This window comes from Schistocerca serialis, chromosome 1, assembly GCF_023864345.2.
Source record: "Schistocerca serialis cubense isolate TAMUIC-IGC-003099 chromosome 1, iqSchSeri2.2, whole genome shotgun sequence".
In the NCBI taxonomy this organism is placed as follows: domain Eukaryota; kingdom Metazoa; phylum Arthropoda; class Insecta; order Orthoptera; family Acrididae; genus Schistocerca; species Schistocerca serialis.
In genome coordinates this window covers 29,367,222-29,390,954 of record NC_064638.1, presented here as the reverse complement: position 1 = coordinate 29,390,954, position 23,733 = coordinate 29,367,222, and the positions used below count along the sequence as shown (strand labels likewise).

The window sequence follows — 23,733 nt, the reverse complement described above, 5'->3', positions numbered from 1 at the left end:
ACACTAAATTATGTTTATTTTAAACCTTGACCATGGTTTCTGCTATAATAATATAGCCTTCTTCAGAAGTCATACACACTAATAAATGAAAAATATCTTCGCCCACTACTGGGCAAAAACATTTTTCATTTATTAGAGTGTACGACTTCTGAAGGAGGCTATATTATTATAGCAGATACCATGGTCATGGTTTAAAATAAACATAATTTAGTGCAACTGTGGGATGTTTTTCATTCAAGATTATTTTATATGTTTTGTATGTCTATATTTAAGCCCAGGAAAATTAATATGTACGAAATGGCAGAGACAAAGAGAACTAAAAACGAGCAACAACTCTTCTGTAATAAATATGGGTAGTTTAATCAACAGACAGTGTGTGATATTGTTGGAGGTACAGTATACAAAGTGCATGAATGTCTTACTCTAATTTTAAATACAGGTAGGCCCTATGTACCATGAAGTTTTACCCATATGTGTTCAACATCAACAATGGGTATGCCAAAAAAATATTTTTTAAATTATTAGTCTGTCAGTTATTCATTAACTTAACTGATGTCATAAAATAAATTTGAAAATACCCCTCTCATAGCCAAGTATAGGAATGGAACATACGGAGAACCGGAATAACTACAAACGAGGAATGTGGCCAGCTAATTTTTCACGGGAGGTAAACAGAATCATTCAGTCTGTTTCAACGATCGTATTATGAAAGGGAAACTACAGAGATATAGAAAGAGCAACGGTAGGCATACACAAAATAAAAACAATTCTTCGTACTTTAACTTGGACACTGCAAGTGGGAAATGATCGCGTACACAGTAGAAGATTAAGAAATCCTAGGGCATGTTTAGGATTTATGTCAAACGCTATGCAAATTCACAAAAGTAAGAAAATTGTGGATTGTACAGCAAACATATTGGCAAAGAAAACACAGAATAGGTGTGCAATGTATCAGTGTAATCCATGATCAACAGAGCAAAAGTATATACCACTTGCACTCAAAAATACATTTACAGATGTTGCATTACATCATTCTAAGAGATTGCAAAACATTTGATATTACTTTTTCCCACTTTGAAAGGAAAGGTACACCAAATACAAATCAATCGTGCTCTTATTCACTTACTTTCTACAGATCGTCTCAACTAAATAAAACGATCAGCACAGCTGTGGGCCCACAGCCTTGAAATCGTTATCCCGATATGACGCACTCTGAGTTTGATGCTACCATAACAAAGCCTTTTGTCATTCTGGATATTTAGACTAAATTATATGTAACAACAACAAAAACTATTCCCACGAAAGTAATGTTCGTAGATGCGAAATAATAAAGTTAAATAAAATTCCGGGATCTACGTTCCACGTTTGACGTTACTTATCACTCAGATGTTCGACGTATCGGTAATTCGACTCTTGTGCCGAAATCGAGGCAGTTTAGACACTATCGATACTATTCAGTATATCGGTGTATCGCCATCTGTCTAGAGCGAGACATCGAAGTGAACAAATGACAGCTTCGATACTATCGATATTATGCGTCGCAACGGGGGGGTGTGTGTGTTCCGTCGTGGAGAATGGAGTTCCATTTGGCGTTCTGTGTTCAGAGTGCGCGGTGATAGTCGCTGCAGTACATATGCCAGCTCAGAAACTTGTTGATAAGCATTCTCTGAAGATTCTAAACATGGAGCCTTCAAATCTACCGCAGAATCACTCTCATCAACAGCTGATGGGCAATGGTGATGATTCAGACAGTATTGACACCACAGTTCCAACATTAACTGCCGGACCAGATGCATCGCAAGGGAGGCGTGGCACCGGCATCAGATTGCGTGATAAAATAACTGTCGCAGTATTGTTTTACGTCAATCTCATCAACTATATGGACAGATTTACAGTGGCTGGTAAGTAACCATATGACACTTCCTCGGTTGCTCTCACTGCTGTAGTGTCACATGACATAGCACGTGGGTCATGTGTTTACATTTTCAAATCTGGCGGCAATAGTGTATATTTGAAACAATGACCAGCGTTTTGTTGGCTGTGTTTATTTGTGGAATGAATTTGGTACCGTGTAAACAGACTCTTTCAATGGAGTCTGAAAGTCTTTCTGATGTAGGGTTTTAAGCAAAAGTTTCCTTAATGTTCAGATATGTATTGTGTGTATATACAAATCGTATTTGCATGAAATATATTCGTGGCTCCATTAGCAGCTTTTTATATACGATTGAAATACTGTATTATTAATTGCATACACGCAATATACCCATCATTTTAGTGCTCCTGTCCTCAGTGAACGTATACCATGATGTAGTTCACATATTAGACATCTTGGAACTGATTTTGGTTTAGTTAAGCATTTTTATAGAATGTCGAACACTTGTGTGTATTTAATTGGCAACAAAGATCTTGAGTGGTTTGTTAAACAAACCAGTCGTATGTAGGTCTACTTCATAATAATCTACGAACATCCCTGATGCCTACAAGTAGTCGGAGTTTGTTGATTCAGTTCTGAAGTATGTATTCAGGCCACCTAAAGAGCAGCTATAGTTATAGGCAGTCTCCGAAGAATGTCTGCCATGTGATAGCTTGAAAAGGGTATGTTATAGGACCAATGCCACGTTTATATTCCAGCTAATCATAAATCAATTTTATCTGCAAGGATAACATTACCTACATATTTGATGTAGCGATAAGTTTTAAAGTTCTAGTCTGTGTTTGTGTTGTGCATACTTCTGTAGCGTTGTTAGTTGTATAATTATTACGAAAAATGTTTTGGACTGGAAGGAATATTTCTGACTCCCTGAACAATAAACAAAACTCATTGGCAGTTACGTGTACTAGACGCAGGGCGGCCTTGATTCAGTTATTTCGTCCTACTGGGCGAGGCCTGCGATTGTTGCACTACTGCCCTTTGAAACCATTGTAATCGATTCTGCACCTAAATTCTCCAAATCAAGAATGAATCAAAGCCAACAACAACCAGAGCTTTTCGTCATTCGATGATGGTAACATACACGCAAGAGTGCGTCGATCAAATTTCTTCATAGTTGAAGGCCACAATTTCCTTTACGTTTGTAGTGGAACGTAGTATAGTATCGGTAAGACGCCAATGAACTCTTAGTTTATGACAAGTTTGTGTTTTTCAATAGCATTGTTAACGATCATAATTTATAAATGGTTGGTTATGCTTCCACAAATGTTTCATATCCTCTGTCATCTCCATGGCAGTACTTTTGAACCGTGGTTTGAATTCCCTGTGTGAGTTCCTTCTCCGACCGACCATCAGATCAGATTCCATGCAGTGCGATTATCACGTCCATGGTGATTACCGCTCTAGTTTCATCCAATTTTGTCAAACTGATGAAACACAGCTAAGTTTGCTTTAACGGCATACTGAAATGTTTTGTTGTCGATAGTTGTATCTGTATGTTTACCGCGACGATGAATCTTCGAATCCTAGTCTCCCTTCCTCCGTCCTGTCAGTTCAGTATTTTCCTTTGTTTAGAAAGAATACAAAAAGGCTATGAAGCGAATTTTTGTTATGGCGCATACCCATCAGTTGATCAGATAATGTCCCTGTTCCTTAGAGTGAATTTTCTTAAAGGCTTCCAAACTTACTCGTTCGATAACATCTCTACATACCAGTAGTATCATATCATCAGTATCACATCATTTGTCATACTCAAATAAATAGACGGTGTCGACTCCAAAAAAAGGTTGTGTTTCGTATAGAAACTGCCTCAGAGATCTTGTTATGTGGCAATGCAAAGTTATTGCACGATATGTAACTAAAAAAGTACGAAACTAGAAACGAGAGTGAACTCTAAAAGAGGCCACGACACATTTCCGTAATATTGCCTGCCGCACAAGAAAGGGAATTTGACATTTTTGCGAAGGATGGTAGGGTTGTTTGACAAGAGAAACAAGTGTCAGATCTTGTCATTTGTAAGTGAAGTTCAACATAAGATGACTTGCACTTGGCTCAAAAATAAATTTCCCATTTGTAAAGACAGTGGCGACCAGACAGCGATGCATGAAGGGTTCGTGTTTGTGATTATTTTGCGAAGCTGTTCAAACAGTCCTTAATATCGGCTGTGGCGGTGACAGCAGCAGTAGAGGGTTGTTGGAAGCCACTTGTTAGCCGCTGTTGCGTCACGCCTCCCCTCGGCTGACGCCGGAACCGGTCTGCTTATTGCCGTGACGTGGCTTTGGGTTAATTACGTGGGGAAGCGCCCACGCGCAAGTGCCAGAAAGCCATATATCTATGTGGTGTGGGCGTCTGTACACGCCCTTATTTAGTAGATAACACAGAAATTGAAATATTCGCCTTGTCGAATATCCCCAACCGGTTGGTAGATGAAAGGGGGAGTTGGCGTGACGTCACGGTGCTTTAAATCTGAGAGGGATGGATTGTATTACGGTGTTTATTGCTTGTAGTGATGTAACTGCATTTTAGTTGCGGCTAGAGTCTTCCAGACTGAAAACGCACAAGAATGTGTACCTGAGTTGTGAATTTAGAAACCAGCGGTGCTGTGACGCTGACTCGAATAGTAAGGGATAGGTTTTTGGAGAGGTTCTGACTTGTCAGGATGGGAGTGTTACTACTTGTTAAGGTTATTGAAGCCTCTGATTACGAATCTCATATGTATTACTCACAAACGTTTGTAAACGATTACATTTTAAAGAGAACTGATTACAGTTTTTACTGAAAATGATTCAAATGGCTCTAAGCACTATGGGACTTAGCATCTGAGGTCATCAGTCCCTTTGACTTAGAACTACTTAAACCTAACTAACCTAAGGACATCACACACATCCATGCCCGAGGCAGGATTCGAACCTGCGACCTTACAGACGCGTGGTTCCGCACTGAAGCTGCTTTTACTAATAGATGACATTAGGTGTACATTTTAATTTTGCCTCCAATGACGTAGATATTACTGGCGCTAAACAGAAATCTATTTCACTATGTGCAAACATTCTCCGGCAGCGGAATATTATATGCTAGCTGACTGGTTGGTTTCATTATATATCCCAATCGTCAGTTATAGCAGAGAGGAAATCGATGTATGTCAGCGTATACATGTCGTAAAATCCCCTGGGGGGGGGGGGGGGGCGGGGATTGTTTAACCCTGTCTGTAAAATTGACTGTGCCACCTGATTATAAGCTACAGTTTCTTGTGAACCCTGAGCAAGTTATTCAAAAAGGAAAGAAACAGAAAAAGAGAGATTCTACAGAACTTATTCGAACAAACTAGGACGTGGCTGTCATCTAGATCTCTACACTGTCGCCAGACGGTCCAGTGACATCGAAAACTACGTATACTACACGCATATTGGAAATTTAGATTATTTTTACATGCATGTTACAATTTTCCATCCTCAACTCCAAGAGGCGAAATTCCAGTGTGACTGTCATCGCCCGCCATATTGATTCCAGTGACTGCGGGTTCGGATCTGATGCCACTCATTCACGGTTGTTTTACACGTCACACTACCGATTACCAACAATAGGAGTGCTACCTAAATATTTTATCCCCCCAGGTACAAAGTAATATGTTCGCCAAGATTAACTTGATATTGTTCCAAGTGTTTCGCAGGTTTTGTGAAAAACACATATAGACGAAACACACGGTTTCTTCCCCTCGACTCCGGCACTTCATTAGGATCTCGAGGAACACGTCGCCGTTTTAAGAGCGACGTTCAGCGTCCAAGATCGCATTACTTGAAATATTCGTATTACTCATAAAATGATGACGGCCCGAGTTGCACTGTTCGCGACTGTTGCCTGCTTGTGTAGGCGTTAGTAACGATACAAGGTCTATCACCTCAGTTCTCTGCAGTAATGGAACATTTCTGCTGTACAGAAGACCCGCAATTATATTTGTAATGCAGTTTCAGCGATGGTCTTTACGGTTACCAGTCAAGAGTTTTACACTGCGGATGTGGGCATTTCTGAGTCCTGGCGCGGTGCCTGAACGCATGCGCAGGTTTTCTTGAAAAACCCATGTCTTCTAACAGAAGCGTCACCGCTTATTGGTGAGACCAATGAATGTATTCGTGGCTGCTGCCAATATACCTTCAATGCCTAAGAAAAGTTGAGTGAGTGGAAGCACAATGAGTTCTTGTTTATGCAGCTCGCGACATACCATGTCTGCTCAAAAAGTTGCGGAATTTTGTCCAAAAAATTTTTCTACGCTTTATCGTGATACAGGGGCCATTAACAATCTCGTCACATTTCAGGCCGTTTCCTTCTCACATTTTCACGCAGGATTCGCAACACGTCCCGATAGTACCATCGATTAACACTTTGTCCCTGTGGCACGCATTCGTGATGAAGTAATCCTTCAGAGTCAAAGAAATCTATCAGGGCGCCTTTGATAGTTGACCTGATGTGACGAGCTTTTTTGGTCTTGAAGAGCCTTTCCCGACCCATTGTGGAAACCGAACCTTGGTCTCAGCATTACAACCGTACACTCACGTCTCACAAGTTACGATTCTCTTAAGGAATGTCTCGTTCTCATTTGCGCGATCCAAAAGCTCTTCACGGATTACGAGGCGAAGGTCTCTCCGGTCTTGACAGCCGTGGGATGAACTTGGCGGCAACACGATGAATTCCAAGATGCTGTGCCAGGATTTCATGACATGATCCAACTGAAATGTAACATTCTTCTGCCATCTCTCGGACAGTCAGTCCTCGATTGGCATCCACAGATTCGTTGAGGCGTCGTCTGTAGACGTCGAAGGGCGTCCTGAACGAGCGTCATCTTCAACTTCCGTCCGGCGATTTTTAAACCTTGTGAACCATACGTAGCACCGAGCGGGGCTTAAGCACTCATCGCCGTGGGCTTCCTGCATCATTTGGTATGTCTCTGTAAACGTTTTCCTTAGTTTCGTGCAAAAGTTGATGCAGACGCGTTGTTCCTCCAACTCTGCCATCTCGAAGTTCGCAAACTGTGCGACACAACGTTCTACCCAATACAGCCCTGAACAATAACTAACACACATATAAGAATGAAACTTACGGCAGTTACACACTAGACGCAGACGTGTGCATGGATGCCTACCGCATTTCGATCAAGCACACCACTGTCACGAAATTACTAGTTTTCCGGAATTTTTTGAGCAGTTCTCGTACAGTGGTAGTAACAGAACTGAGGTAGCAGACGGGCGCTACAAAAGAAATCGCTTTGCTCTGTGGTTAGCGCGTCCACACAGACCGTAGGTTTGCTAGGCGGAGTACGCTCGTGCCTTCGTCCTGAAGGCATGTATGTTCACTAACAAAAGTTGACATTGGTAATTTGATGCAGACTTGTTTTTCAAACTTCTTAGCACAGATTTTTTTTTGTGTCCCTGATTCATTGGTACGAATGTTTACTGCCCCATAGTTCATGGTGGACTTGTAAATACATAATGAATAGAGTAATTTTAATGCTTTCTATTTCCAAAGAGTACGTACTGGCTTTCATTTCGTTGTTATGGTCATAAAACATTTTTTTCGCTTAAAGGGTTGAGGGTACGACTGAGTTTAGGCCCCGACTAACGTTTTGCATGTGTCAAACATGATAGGCTTGCAGTACTAGCTATAATATAGCAACTATCAAATAAAAATTACGATTCCAATTTTATTTGCAGGAGACACGGGATCTGAACGAAGACTAAATTTGAATTTTCTGACACAACTGAAAGAATGTTAAATTTCTGAAGAAAAGCATTTTTATAGCTATCTGCTTTCTGAAGAGAAGCATTTTTATAGCTATCTGCTGTACACATACAGCTTCATTCTGTAGCGGTTTCAGATTTTATAACCAACGTCGGTGGAAGAAAAGCACTCTACCAGGTGTTTCAAAAGTGCATGCTTCTCATAAGTGGCTCTTCAGCTAAACCAAATGCAATTATGTTCCACGGTGGTATGTAAAAAAACACATAATTTCGTTAATGTCATACTGTAAACCACAACAAGCAGGTACCGGATTTAACCTGTGTGTTGTGATGTATGACATTAACCGAAGTATGTGTATTTTACGTACCACTGTGGAACATCATTGGATCTGTTATGCAGATTCTTCCAGCGATGTTGCTTGCAAAAACCGAAACAATTAAAGAATAAAATTTTGTGTGTACAGGTCATGGCTATAAATAGGCTTGTCTTCAACATCTGAGCATGTTGATGTTGTTGTTGTTGTTGTTGTCGAGGTCTTCGGACTGAAGATTGGTTTGATCCAGCTGCTCGTGCTACTCCACCTTGTGCAAGCCTCTTGATCTCCGAATGACTTGCAAGCAACATCCTCCTGAATCTGCTTCATCTCTTAGTCTGGCCCTACAACTTTTTAACTCCGCACCCCTCCCCCTATGCTTCCCTCCAGTACTAAACTAAATCAAATGGCTCTGAGCACTATGGGACTTACCATCTTAGGCCATCAGTCCCCTAGAACTTAGAACTACTTAAACCTAACTAACCTAAGGAATCACACACATCCATGCTCGAGGCAGGATTCGAACCTGCGACCGTAGCAGTCCCGCGGTTCCGGACTGAAGCGCCTAGAACTGCACGGCCACTGCGGCCGGCCCAGTACTAAACTGTTGACATCTTAATATCTCATAACGTGTCGTACCAGCCGATGCCTTCTTCTAGCCAGATAGTGTCGCAATTTTCTTTTCTCCCCAATTCTACTCAGTACGTCATTAGTTACGTGATTTACCCATCTAATCTTCAGCTCTCTTCTGTGGCACCACATTTCACAAGAGCTTCTATTCTCTTAGTGTCTAAACTGTTTATCGTCCATGTTACATTTCTGTACATGGCTACACTCCATACAAATACTTCCAGAAAAGACTTCCAAACCCGTAAATCTATATTCGATGTTAAGAAATTTCTCTTCTTTTGAAACGCTTTTCTTGCCGTAGTCGGTCTACATTTTGTATCCTCTCTACTTCGGCCCTCATCAGTTATTTTGCTACTCAAATAGCGCAACTCATCTACTACTTTGTGTCGTATTTCCTAAACCAATTCCCTCAGCATCAGCTCACTGTTTTGCTTTAGTTGACGTTCGTCTTATATCCTCCCTTCAAGATCTTGTCAATTCCGTTCAACCGCTCTTCCAAGTCCTTTGCTGTCTCTGACAGAATAACAGTGTCATCGGCAAACCCCGAAGTTTTTATTTGTTCTACGTGGACTATAATCCCTACTCGAAATTTTTCTTTGGGTTCGTATGCAGACTGAATAACCTATATCAAGTGTTAAATTTCTAATTAGTTGTTGAATACGCGTGTATGGCTTGAGAACGTGCACAGTGAGCTTTTCATTGTTGAGAAAGGAGAGAGAGTGGCTATTAGTGGGTGGGGTTTAAATGCACAAGTCAATGCAGCAGGGTCGGGCGCCTACAGCGCGCTGAATAGGCCGGCCGGCGGAGAGGTGTGCACGAGGGAGTTAATTGCGTCAGCAGCGACCTCTGCGATTTGCATAACTGCAGACACCAGCAGCAGCAGCAGCCGGCGATGACGTGGCCGGTGCGAGATGCGCTCGGCCCGCGGCTTGCTGACTGGCTATTGTCTGCTGCTGCGTCGAAACACGGGCCACTGTGCTCAGCTACTTTGCATGTGGAAACACGCGGACAAAAGGCATGCCCGGCAATGACACACACACTCTTCCTTTATTCAGTGGCTTCATTGTGGCCGACTCTCCAGATTAAGGCCTCACACCCGACTGCAGCTCTCGCCAATTTTACGACTTTCGTGTCAAAAGCGCTCCCCCCCCCCCCCCCCCCCCCACACACACCCTTCGTCTTCGTTCGACGATGACAGCTGTCCACTTCGTCCAATGAAGATGATCAGGTTTATGGGCGATCTACACGGAATGACACAGTCAAAGGTCGGTGTCCTAAGTACGACAGAAAGCCGCGGGTGAGGCCTGCGATTATTTTTAATTTTTTGGGAGAGATAACCAGTCTTGGCTGCAAAGCAGGCTTTATTATTTTATATTTTGCCAAGACGCGTTTCGCCTTGTTTAAGGGACCTTCTGATTGGCTGACACAATAGCTACTAAACACTTACGCTGCCGTCCTTGCAATTGTCTTAGCAGACAACCACCTTTGTAAACATTTGAAGAACACTGTGTGGTGCCCTGATATGAAACATTGTTGAGTACACTGGAAGTCACGTTGAAAATACGTATAAGACCTCAGTAGGTAGCTGTCCTTATCGAGTTTTAAGGCACTTCGCGTAGTGGCCTTGTAGAATATGTAGCGCAGTTCAAAAGACGATAAACACGGGATCAGGCCTACAGAAATGCATCACATAAAGTAAACATGTACAGCGGGATTTCTGAAATGTTTACATTTTGTGATGCATGTCTGTGAATCTGATCCCGTTTTTAGCGCCTTTTGGACTGCGCTACGTACTCTACAAGTCCACTGAGTGAAGTCCCTTAAAAGTCGACAAGGGCAGCTATCTACTGAGTTAGTACATGTATTCTAATCGTTTCTTCCAGTGTACTCAACACTGTTTCATATCAGGGCACCACGCAATGTTCTTCAAATAATAGCATAGGTGGTTGTCTGCTAAGGAATCTGAATGACCGGCAGTATATGTGTTTAACACGTGTTGTGCCAGCCAATCCGAAGGTGCCTTAAACATGGCGAAACGCATTATTGGTAAAATATAAAATAATGAAGCGTGTTTTCCAGCCAAGAATGATTACCTCTTCAAAACATTTATCGCCGATTGTTATATAATCCCGCCATGAATCAGAAAAATACCATTTGCAATGATTTTTTTTATTATTCTAGAAAAGCTGATAGGTCACAAAAAGTATTCACTAGATGTTAATGGAACTCGTCTAGTTTCACAACGCGTTTCGGGCGTGGCCCATCACCACACGAGCTGCACAATGCAGTACGAGTACAGCGCGTGACAAAGAAGTCTTTCGACTTACAAGACTTGAAATTACTTCATGCACATAAAGACAGAAATATTGATATGATTATATGACACATAATCAGCTAGCAGGCGCATTCGTCTTTTTTGCAACCTCTCTGCTTCTTCAGAATTCTAATAAAAATATCTGTGTATTCACACTAGACAGAACATCAACTTAACGCCACGCTTAGTTAAATACTGAATGGCGAAAGTAACCTAGCGAGATCCCGTACCTCTAACAGAGTCGTATGCAAAACGACTGACGACAGACATTATCAACGGAAGTAGCAGCTTATTAATAGCCGGTGTAAAACTCATTACGACTGGACTTGACGATGGCTGTACCGTAAATTTTACGAGGGTGTCCAGAAAGTGAGGTCCGGTCGGTCACGAAATGGAAACCACACTGCAAATCCTATGAAACGTTGCGCAGATGTGTTGGGCAGTGTCTCTGGTACACCCGCTGAGGGCGTCACGCTGTGCTTTGCAGTTCCTTGCACACAGTGAGCACGTGAAAGTGCCTACAAAACACTGTCTCCAGCGAACTGTGGGTGTCTGCCGAGAGATTTCGCCCGACCTCACGCAACCCCACATAACGCAACTGTCGAGCATTTTCTTCTTCGTGTCAATTCTCGTCCTGCAAGGCAGGGACGGCGCAGACGCTGCTCCAGCGTTTTCCGTCGGAAGTGTTTGACCACGCTCCATCCAGCCCGGGCGTCGCACGTGGCTCATTCTGATTGTCATCTCTGTTCACATCAACCGCTGACTATGAAGGCACCATTTCGGCACAGATAACGTCCTGCAGACCATTGTGGAGAAGGGCGGAAAGCATAGGCGGCTGCCTCAAGACGAAGGTATTAGAAAGTTGATACACTGATAAGACAAATTTCTGTCGGAGCGGCGACTATGTACAGAAGTAGCTGGAAAGCGTAGCCAAATATTGCAAATGGAAATATTTCTGATTTCCACTGCGGTTTCCATTTCCCGAACGATGGGAACTTAATTCTGGACATCCCTGTGGTACATGCTCCAAAGAAGGGAAAGAATAAGAAAAGTTCTTCACAACATCAACATCCGTGTACTCGAGAATATATATGTTTGTTGTACATACAACACCGAGCCATTGGAGAACCGCTATGCTACGTAAAAGTCACCATACACTGACGAACCAAAGAAACTGGTACACCTGCCTAATATCGTGTAGGGTCCCCCGCGAGAAAGCAGTAGTGCTGGAGGGATCTGACACCATGAATCGTGCCCCCCAGGGGGTCCACAACTCTTTTGTGGACACGTGCGTAGCGAGCACGGGACCCCGAGCTAATGTGGCCCTCCTTCCTTTTCCGGGCTGCATACCTTCCCTTCCCTTTCCGCATCCCTCCCCGTCCCCCATCTTCGCCCCCCCCCCCCTCACCTCTGTCTCTTTCCTTCCTTTCTCCCCCTCTGGGAGTATGGTTTGTGCCTACGTCCGGAGACGGACGCTCGAAACTGTTCCAAATTCCTTGCTCTTACACTTGCCCTTCCTCGTCCTTCCTCTGTCCTTCTCTTTTCCTTCCCTCTTCTCCTTGCCCTTTTCTCCGCTACGGCGTTTGAGACCCCCTCTTCTTTCCTTTCGCTTTCTCTTCTTTCCTCCCTGTGCGTGTCTGAAGGCCGACCCACGCACTTCCATGCGTAGCCGGTGACGGGGTAACGCGTAATTCCCCGCCCCGGGTAGACAGGTAGGACACGTACGTACCCCCTGGTAACGGCCAGGCCCAGGGAGGGGTGATTACCCGAGCTGATACCTTCCGAAAGTGCCGATTGGTCCCTCCGTCCGTTTGTCGGGAGGTGTGACCTGAGGTGTGAACAATCACCTAAGGCGGGTGTGCCCTCGGTGAGGGCCCCCACAAGGGAGGAGCGCGCCATCGGAGACGCCGGTAATCATGGGGGATTCTTCCGCAATGGTTTCCTCACCTTCCACTATGTCTGCTCACAAACGTAAGTTCACTGAGTCTCAGCCACAGACTGTTCTTCCATCGTTGCCACAGTTCCTTGTTGTTTCTCGGTCTGACGAAGGTCACGACTTTTCCACGGTCAACCCTTTCATTATACAGAAAGGTGTCGACGCAATTGCGGGTCCTGTAAAGTCTTGTTCCAGATTACGGAACGGCACCCTGTTGTTAGAAACACACAGTGCCCGCCAGGCTCAAAAATTGCTGCGTACTTCTCTGCTCCACACCTTCCCTGTCCGGGTGGAACCGCACCGTACCTTAAATTCCTCGCGTGGAGTCGTTTATACGCGCTCCCTCGATGGATTGTCTGATGAAGAAATTCAGCATTACCTGTCTGACCAGGGCGTCACAGCTGTTCATCGGGCTATGAAAAAGGTTGATTCGAACATCATTCCAACCCGCACTGTCTTCTTGACATTTGACAAAGTTCAACTCCCATCAAAAATCAAAGCAGGCTATGAGATAATTTCCGTTCGCCCTTATGTCCCAAACCCTACGCGTTGCTATCGATGTCAGCGGTTCAATCATACCAGCCAGTCCTGTTCCAATCCGGCCAAATGTGTTACTTGTGGCCAGGATGCCCATGAGGGTGCGTGTCCACCTCCATCCCCTCGCTGCATCAACTGTATGGGTGACCACGCTGCCTCCTCTCGAGATTGCCCCGTTTTTAAGGATGAAAAGCTCATCCAGGAAATAAGAGTGAAGGAAAAGGTGTCGACCTTTGCTGCTCGAAAGTTACTCGCCAGTCGACAGCCCACCGTGCCTCAGAAAGGTAAATACAGCGCTGTCCTTGCTTCTCCTCGACCAACAAAGGAGGCGGCCACGCAGACTTGCGACTTCACCTTTAGTACCACGGTCGTCAGATCGGCCAGCGCAAAGATCGCCCGTTCAACCTCACCCCTTTCGCCTGCCCACTCTATGGCTCACCCTTCGTCGGGTTCTGTTAAATCTCGAGCCCAAAAGTCAGACGCCAAGTCTTCGAAAAAAGAGCATTCTCGTGAAGAGTTTTTACGTACCGCAACTTCACAACCATCGGTTCCTCCTTCATCTAAACATCATACTTCTAAGAAGGCTACGAAGAAACACAGTTCCTCTCCTTCTCCGCCAAGGCGTGTCCCATCTACAGCACCACCTGGCGGAAATCGCCCTCGGCCATCTTCTGTGTCGCCGAGGCGCACTGCTGGTGGCCGGTCAACTGGCCGATCGTTGGTGGCAGGAGCTGCTCCTGACCAACCTATGGATCAGGATCTTCTGCCTTCGACTGAATGCAATTCCATGCTGTCGGTCGCAAGCTCTGAGCAGTCGTTGAGTTGACAGCATCCTTGGTCACGTTCCTCCATTTTCTGTTCACCCTATGTCCATTATCCACTGGAATATCCGCGGCATTCGCGCCAATCGGGAGGAATTGTCGATCCTCTTACGATCCTACTCGCCGGTCATCTTCTGTCTTCAGGAAACAAAGCTGCGTCCCCATGACCGCTTTGTTCTCCCTCATTTTCAGTCCGTCCGATATGACCTCCCCTCTGTTGAAGGCACTCCAGCCCATGGAGGACTCATGATTCTGCTCAATGATACTCTCCATTATCACCCAATCCCCTTAAACACTTCCTTCCAAGCTGTCGCCGTCCGTCTTTCCCTTTCTGGATACACGTTCTCTCTTTGTACGGTATACATTCCATCGTCTACACCAATGGCACGAGCTGATCTCCTTCATCTCCTTGATCAGCTTCCACCCCCCTATTTGCTGGTTGGGGACTTCAATGCCCACCACCCGCTTTGGGGATCTCCACATCCTTGTCCACGTGGCTCACTATTGCTAGACGTCTTCCACCAAGCGGATCTAGTCTGCCTCAACACTGGGGTCCCCACATTTTTGTCTGCCTCCACGGCAAATTTATCTCATTTGGACCTTGCGGTCGGTACTGTTCCGCTAGCTCGGCGCTTCGAATGGTTCGCCCTTGATGATACACACTCGAGTGACCACTTTCCATGTGTTCTTCGACTGCAGCCTCAACTGCCATATATGCGCCCGCGACGCTGGAAGTTTGCCCAAGCCGATTGGACACTTTTTTCGTCTCTAGCGACATTCGATGACCGTCGCTTTCCCAGCGTCGACGATGAGGTCACACATTTTACCGACGTTATTCTCACAGCTGCGGAACGTTCAATACCACGCACCTCCGAATTGCCCCGGCGCCCTCCAGTTCCTTGGTGGAACGAGGCATGCCGTGACGCAATACGTGAGCGGCGACGTGCTCTTCGCATTTTCCGTCACCATCCAACTTTGGCCAACTGTATCCGATATAAGCAGCTCCGTGCGCGATGCCGTCGCGTCATCCGCGATAGCAAGAAGGCAAGCTGGAAATACTTTATTAGCTCATTTAACACCTTCACTCCCTCCTCGGAAGTTTGGAGTCGGCTTCGACGGTTCTCAGGCGCGCCTAGTTTCTCCCCGGTCTCTGGGCTCACTGTCGCGCATGATACCTTAGTGACCCCGTCGCAATTTCTAACTCATTGGGTCAGCACTTTGCTGAGATTTCGAGCTCTTCAAATTACCCGCCAGCGTTTCTCCCGAAGAAACGTGCAGCGGAAGTGCGACATCTTGCTTTCTCCTCTCACAATCGCGAAAGCTACAATACTGTTTTCTCCATGCGCGAACTCCAACATGCACTCTCTTCTTCTCGCTCCTCCGCCCCAGGACCGGATGGTATCCATGTCCAAATGTTGCTGCATTTATCAACCCATAGCCTGCGTTACCTCCTTCGCCTTTATAATCGAATTTGGACCGACAGTACCTTTCCCAGGCGATGGCGGGAAACTATTGTCGTTCCCGTTCCGAAACCTGGAAAGGACAAACATCTCCCCTCTAGCTATCGCCCCATTTCTCTCACGAGTAGTGTCTGTAAGGTTTTGGAGCGTATGGTGAATTACCGTTTAGCTTGGTGGCTGGAGTCCCGCAGTCTTTTAACACCAGCCCAATGCGGATTCCGAAAGCATCGTTCTGCCGTTGACCATCTTGTTGCTCTCTCCACTTATATCATGAACAATTTTCTCCGGAAACGCCAAACGGTAGCAATATTTTTTGATCTGGAGAGAGCATACGATACCTGTTGGAGGACAGGCATTCTCCGCACACTGTTCTCTTGGGGCTTTCGAGGCCGGCTGCCCCTTTTTCTTCGCGAATTTATGGCAGAGCGCACATTTAGGGTGCGGGTGAACACTACTCTCTCCCGTACTTTCTCCCAAGAAAACGGGGTACCCCAGGGCTCCGTGCTGAGTGTTGTACTGTTTGCCATCGCCATTAATCCAATTATGGATTGTCTCCTTCCTGATGTCTCGGGCTCCCTCTTTGTGGACGATTTTGCGATCTACTACAGCTCTCAACGGACCAGCCTTCTTGAAAGACGTCTTCAAGGATGTCTCGATCGCCTCCACTCGTGGAGCATCGAAACCGGCTTCCGTTTCTCACCCAGTAAGACCGTTTGTGTAAATTTTTGGCGACGTAAGGAGTTTCTTCCGCCCTCCTTACATCTAGGTCCTGTCAACCTTCCGTTTTCCGACGTCGCTAAATTCTTGGGTCTTATGTTTGACAGAAAACTGTGCTGGTCCTCCCACGTTTCCTATCTTTCGGCTCGCTGTCTGCGTTCGCTTAACGCCCTCCGTGTCCTGAATGGTACCTCTTGGGGAGCGGACCGAGTGGTCCTTCTCCGCCTCTATCGCGCCTTCGTGCGCTCGAAATTGGATTATGGAAGCATAGTCTACTCCTCTGCTCGGCCGTCTATTCTTCGGCGTCTCGACTCTATCCACCACCGTGGATTACGTTTAGTATCTGGAGCTTTTTACACCAGCCCTGTGGAAAGCCTTTATGCTGAGACTGCTGAACCTCCGCTGTCCAATCGGCGGGCAGTCCTTCTGAGTCGTTATGCTAGCCATCTGTCTTCCATGCCTGCTAATCCAGCGCATGACCTTTTTTTCGACGCCTCCTTTGATGTCCGGTATGCAGGCCGCTCCTCCTCCCTACTACCCCCGGGAGTCCGCTTCCGTCAACTGCTCCATTCTCTTTCCTTCCGCTTTCCTAAAACCTTCTTGACAACTTGGGGTACAGCACCGCGTTGGCTCCGTCCCCGGATCAACTTGCTCAGAGACCTATGTCAATTTCCCAAGGATGGTACCCCTACACTTGTTTACCGTCGGGCATTTGCTGCTCTATGTGCACAAATGACGGAAGCCACATTTATTTACACCGACGGCTCGAAAACATCGTTAGGTGTAGGGAGTGCCTATATTGTTGGCGACACCCCAACTAACTTTCGGCTTCCCGACCAGTGTTCGGTTTATACTGCGGAGCTTTACGCTGTTCTCCAGGCTGTCCACTACATCCGCCGCCATCAGCGGATACAGTACGTAATCTGCTCAGATTCTCTCAGCTCTCTCCTAAGTCTCCAAGCTCTTTACCCTGTGCACCCTCTGGTCCACCGTATTCAGGACTGTCTGCGCTTGCTCCACCTGGGGGGCGTCTCAGTGGCGTTCCTCTGGCTCCCGGGACACGCTGGTATCTGTGGAAATGAGGCGGCCGATATAGCGGCCAAGGCTGCAGTCTCTCTTCCTCGGCCAGCTATTCAGTCTCTTCCGTTTACCGATCTACGGAGCGTTTTATGTCGCCAAGCTGCTCATTTATGGCATGTGCATTGGTCAACACTTCCCCACAATAAATTGCGGGAAGTGAAAGCCCTTCCTTGCGCTTGGACCTCTTCCTCCCGAACGCGTCGTCGGGAGGAGGTAATTTTAGCTCGACTCCGGATAGGGCACTGTCTTTTTAGTCATCGACATCTTTTAAGCGGTGATCCTCCCCCACTCTGTCCCCACTGCTTTCAGCTTTGGACGGTCAGACACCTTTTAATTGACTGCCCCTATTTTAATCCGTTACGCTCCCGTCTACAGCTATCGCCTGATCTATCGTCGATTTTAGCAGATGACACGCGCTCAGCTGACCGCGTTCTACAGTTTCTTAGTGACAGTGAAATGACGTCAGTCATTTGAAGCTTTTTCTTTTGGGGGACAACCAACCCCTTTCTATAGTGGATTTTTAAGCATTCCTTCTGCCTTTAGTTTCTCAAATTTTATGACTTTGTTCCCATTGCTGCTGATTTTAAATTTCGTTTTTTTTCCTGTTTTCTATGTCACGGGCTGGGCGCTAATGACCATAGAAGTTTTGCGCCCTAAAACCACAAAAAAAAAAAAAAAACCATGAATCGTGCGGGGCTATCCGTAATAGTACGAGATCTCTTCTGAACAGCACGTTGAAAAGCGTCCCAGATATGGTCATTGCTGTTCATTTGTGGGGAGTCTGGTGGCCAGCGGAGGAGTTTAAACTCAGAACAGTGTTCCTGGAGCCACACTCTAGCAATTCTGGACGTGTGGGGTGTCGCACTGTCCTGCTGGAATTGCCCAAGTCCGTCAGAACACACAATGGACATGAATGGATGCAGGCTGTTTACATATATGTCATCTGTCAGAGTCGTATCTAGACGTATCAGTGGACCCATATTAACTCCAACTGCACTCGCCTCACACCATTACAGAGTTTCCATCAGCTTGAACAGTCCCCTCCTGACATGGAGGGTCGTAAGGTTGTCTCCATACCCGTAGACGTCCATCCGCCAGAGACAGTTCGAAACGAGACTCGTCCAACCAGGCAACATGTATCCAGTTATCAACAGTGCAATGTCGGTGTTGTCGGGCCTAGGCGAGGCGTAAAGCTTTGTGTCGTGCAGTCGTCAATGGCACACGAGTGGACTTTCGGCTCCCAAAGCCCGTATCGATGATGTTTCGCTGAATGGTTCGGAGGCTGACACTTGTTGATGACTCAGCATTGAAATCCGCAGCAATTTGCGGAAGGATTTCACTTCTCTCACACTGAACGATTCTCTTCAATCGTCGTTGGTCCCGTTCTTGCAGGATCTTTTTCTCTCCACAGCGATGTCGGAGATTTGATATTCACGATACACTCGTGAAAAGGTCGCACAGGAAAATCCCCACTTCATTGCTACGTCGGATATGCTGTGTCCCATCACTCATGCGCCGACTATAACACCACGTTCAAACTCACTTACGTCGATAACCTGCCATTGGAGCAGCAGTAACCGATCTAACAACTGCACTAGACACTCGTCTTTTACAGGCGTTGCCGACTGCAGCGACGTATTCTGCCGATTTACATGTCTCTGTATTTGAATACGCATGCCTATACCAGTTTCTTTGGTGCTTCAGTGTCTGGAAATCTCTTCCCCCTACCCCAGATGTTCTTTCAGATTGCGGAGAATATGGACGACAGTGTCGACGTTGAGGCTAACGTCCTGTACGTGCACTGACAGTGAAAACAGTTTATATCTTCTCAGCGGCTAACATGTTCGAGGTAATATGTGAAACAGTATCTGCGATGTTCATGTTTCATTAGAAGAAGCGCTTGACAGCACGTAGTCAGTAAAACTGGATGTAACTAGGAATTTACGACACTGGTTCGATAGTCGGCTCGAAATGAGCTCAGATCTTTCGGGATCATAAATCTTTGCTCGAGACCAATACCTTCCCCTAAACCCTGGCCACTTTATCTAGGACAAAGTCTATAGTCATTTTGACGTTTGTGAAATCGTTCCGCTGCTGTACTTTTCCTTCTTTTCTCATTTCGATGCACCAAAAAATTAATTTTGTGTGTGTAAGTGAAAACGCAGTCCACCATAGTAATCAAACACTGCACTGTCTCTACTACGGAAAATGGAAGCCTGTATTATCTTGCACGTAGTAGTGTTACCATAACCAAAGGAAAAAAAAATTCCGGGGGATTTACACAAAAATTCTCCTCTGGCATAGTACTTGGCAGCTCGGTAGAAAATGGATTAATTCTGTGTAATACTAGTAAAGATTGTTTATGAAATTGTTTAGTCTCTGAGTGTGAATTCCAGGTAGACCGTCAGTTTTAATGGAAATTGCTGTGGAAAAGATCAATGTTACTGTAAAGAGCCGTTGGATGAATAACTATTCCGTTTAGACAGTGAAGATTCTAATACATCAACGTATGTTTCGCCTAAGATTCTCAAAAACAAGTTAGATGGATGATGAAGATACCTCTGAAAGTTAGTCTACATGACAGTTGACGAATGGAACAGTAAAGGGAAGAATATTCATGATTCGAAGTGCGTTCTTCCATCTTGAGAAATATCCACGCAGGTGGTCTGCTGCTATTTTCTGTGTATCTCAGATGAGGATCTCGTGGAATAGCGTTGTGCTCTCGCAGACGGGAACCGTTCCGCATGCAAAACTACCGGAAGTGGCGGTCAAGGAACCGGATCTAAGCAACACTGGTCTTGAAGGCACTCGACGGTACGGAGGCCATGTCTTTCTCACCCATTTATACTGCTGCACTCTATCACAATACGTAATTACAGAGGCGGAGGAAGCTACAGCTAATTCGACAACTACAAGTTTTTATTTCATCCCCATGACGTACTTTGGCTTCCAGAGGGTTTGGGATATTCGCAAAGAGCTAGTCAATGTACATGTCAGAATGTGATACGAAGAATTTCGATGTTCTCCTTCTGAACACACGGTTTTTCAGTGGTGGAAGACGACATTTTCAAGTGGTCGGGAGCCGCAGAGAGTATTTGAATATTCACATTCTCTCACGTTATGCGCTGCCATACGAAGTCCATTTGGACATGGAAATGTCTTCTGCGATGATATCTTCGTATAGAATATTCGGTATTCTTAGCGCGCAAAAGTAACTAAAAGCTGGGTCTGGTTGATTACCTTGACAATATTCGACGTTAGGAGCAACTGACTGTCAGATGTCATCGAACAATGATTTGATGTGCCAAGAATAGACTGTGACGAGGTCGTACCGGACAGCATTCCCGGCTACCGCTTCGTCGTTGTATGCAAGTAATCAGTGTTAATATTTGTCAGTCTTGAGCTACGCCAGTTGCTGGCGGAACGGCTATTGCTGCTCCACGAAGGAGAACCACTTTTGCTTTGCGAGGATGCTGCGCGTTAATCTTCAACTTTCTTCTCCCTCGCAACGAGAAGTAAACGAAAGCCCAGTCTCTCATTAACTTAGTTCTTTGTAAAGTTTGCAGTCGTCATTTGTTGCCGTAGAATATAACGAAAATCTACTTCCGACATCATTCTCTTAAAGATGCACATTGGGGAATTTGTAATAGCTGCGTAGCTGATTTCTCACCCTTGGGTATCGCTCTGAGAAATCACTGAAACGTAAAAAGACGGTGTAGAAATTATCCAGTGCCATGTATACTATATTGATTTTTACCAAAATGTTATTTATTTATTTCTGCTCTAGATTTTGACATCATTAACTGGAAAATGTGCAATACAGCAATTGTATGATGATGCAGACTCGCATATGAAACAATTAAATTGGTCATCTTGAAATCAGGATGTATACACAGTTCATTTATATTTGATGACGAACTACTGTTTCAAATATTGAAATTTATTCCTGAAATACAACTGTACTATCGTTGGTACAGATGTACAATCTAAAGCGGCACATGAAAATTTTTGCCGGACCGAGACTCGAACCCGCATTTGTCACTTATCGCGAGCGATCTCCGTAGCACTTGGAGGCTATCCGAGCGCGCTCCCCGGACTGAACCAAACTTTCATACACCTATGCATAGATTGTCATTACCGTGATTCTCGTGCAGCTTTTAGAATCAAGAGGAGGAGCCATAAACTACTGCCATTTTCGTCACAGGCCCGTCTTTGCCTCGTACAGCGATAAGCGAATGATCGCGAGCAGATATGTTGTTGTTGTTGTTGTTGTTGTTGTTGTTGTGGTCTTCAGCCCTGAGACTGGTTTGATGCAGCTCTCCATGCTACTCTATCCTTCCCAAGTTTCTTCATCTCCCAGTACCTACTGCAACCTACATCCTTCTGAATCTGCTTAGTGTATTCATCTCTTGGTCTCCCTCTACGATTGTTACCCTCCACGCTGCCCTCCAGTACGAAATTGGTGATCCCTTGATGCCTCAGAACATGTCCTACCAACCGGTCCCTTCTTCTGGTCAAGTTGTGCCACAAACTCCTCTTCTCCCCAATTCTATTCAATACCTCCTCATTAGTTATGTGATCTACCCATCTAATCTTCAGCATTCTTCTGTAGCACCACATTTCGAAAGCTTCTATTCTCTTCTTGTCTAAATTATTTATGGTCCACGTTTCACTTCCATACATGGCTACACTCCATACAAATACTTTCAGAAACGACTTCCTGACACTTAAATGTATGCTCGATGTTAACAAATTTCTCTTCTTCAGAAACGATTATCTTGCCATTGCCAGTCTACATTTTATATCCTCTCTACTTCGCCCATCATCAGTTATTTTACTCCCCAAGTAGCAAAACTCCGATACTACTTTAAGTGCCTCATTTTTTTAATCTAATTCCCTCAGCATCACCCGATTTAATTCAACTACATTCCATTATCCTCGTTTTGCTTTTGTTGATGTTCATCTTATAACCTCCTTTCAAGACACTGTCCATTCCGCTCAACTGCTCTTCCACATCCTTTGCTGTCTCTGACAGAATTACAATGTCATCGACGAACCTCAAAGTTTTTATTTCTTCTTCATGGGTTTTAATACCTACTCCGAACTTTTCTTTTGTTTCCTTTACTGCTTGCTCAATATACAGATTGAATAGCATCGGGGAGAGGCTACAACCCTGTCTCACTCTCTTCCCAACCACTGCTTCCCTTTCATGCCTCTCGATTCTTATAACTGCCATCTGGTTTCTGTACAAATTGTAAATAGCCTTTCGCTCCCTGTATTTTACCCCTGCCACCTTCAGAATTTGAAAGCAGATATATTATGCATATAAAGAAGAAGTTGCGTTTTACGGTTGAATCCGAACACTTGTTCCCTCTACTGATAAAAGATCGTGTGACTCACTGGCCAAGTAGGTAGCGGTGAAAGTACGAAGCCGGGGCGGGCTTTGATTCCCAGTCGGTCCTATGATTTGTTGTCATATGTTGTGTCTTTCGTTTGTGGCAGTACAGGCAAATGTCTAGCTACGCGCTGTGTGCTTATTACACTTTGGGTCCCCTTGCGAGTGCCAGGGTAAGTTGGATTGGGTGGGGGGAGGCATTGACGTACCACCTCCAGTAGTGCGATCCCTAGGAAAGCACTGCGGCGCTCAAACCAACCTTCGGATTGAGAACTGCTCCAGTCTGATGTACGATACTGCAAGTCATTGAGGCTGTGACGTCTCGTCTACCGCCAGCAACGATTTTCCTCTCCTTTATTTTGCCGGCCGTTGTGGCCGAGCGGTTCTAGGCGCGTCAGTCTGGAACCGCGCGACCGCTACGGTCGCAGTTTCGAATCCTGCCTCGGGCATGGATGTCTGTGATGTCCTTAGGTTAGTTAGGTTTAAGTAGTTCTAAGTTCTAGGGGACTGATGACCTCAGATATTAAGTCCCATAGTGCTCAGAGCCATCTCCTTTATTTTGTTGTTTCCTACTCTTTTAATTGCTGCGCTGCATTTGACGAGCGGACCCGATCGAACTAGTGACACGGTCAATAGTTTATAATCATTAAGATGGAATTCTAATGGAGTGTGCTGTGTAAGATTTTGTGGCTCTGGAATCTCTGACCGCTTATCCCTGCTGGGCGAGCGCATGACGGTGGTCAAAAGGAAAGCTGAAGATACGAGACTATTCGTGTTTTCGTTAGCGTGCTGGTACAACAAGCAGTTTTAGGTGGCCGCATATAACGCAGACGTTTGGAAATCAGTTTTCTTATTTCATACGAACCT

The 23,733-nt window shown here is 45.3% G+C and overlaps 1 protein-coding gene across 1 annotated transcript in view; it reads left to right on the top strand.

Moving 5' to 3' along the window:
* The first annotated feature begins 1,551 nt into the window (after positions 1–1,551).
* Positions 1,552–23,733, top strand: part of LOC126461082 (protein spinster) — a 335,019-nt gene continuing 312,837 nt past the window's right edge. The window contains exon 1 of the mRNA XM_050095968.1: positions 1,552–1,901. Within this exon, the coding sequence (XP_049951925.1) occupies positions 1,634–1,901 (268 nt within the window). The 5' untranslated portion in view covers positions 1,552–1,633. The remainder of the gene's footprint in view (positions 1,902–23,733) is intronic.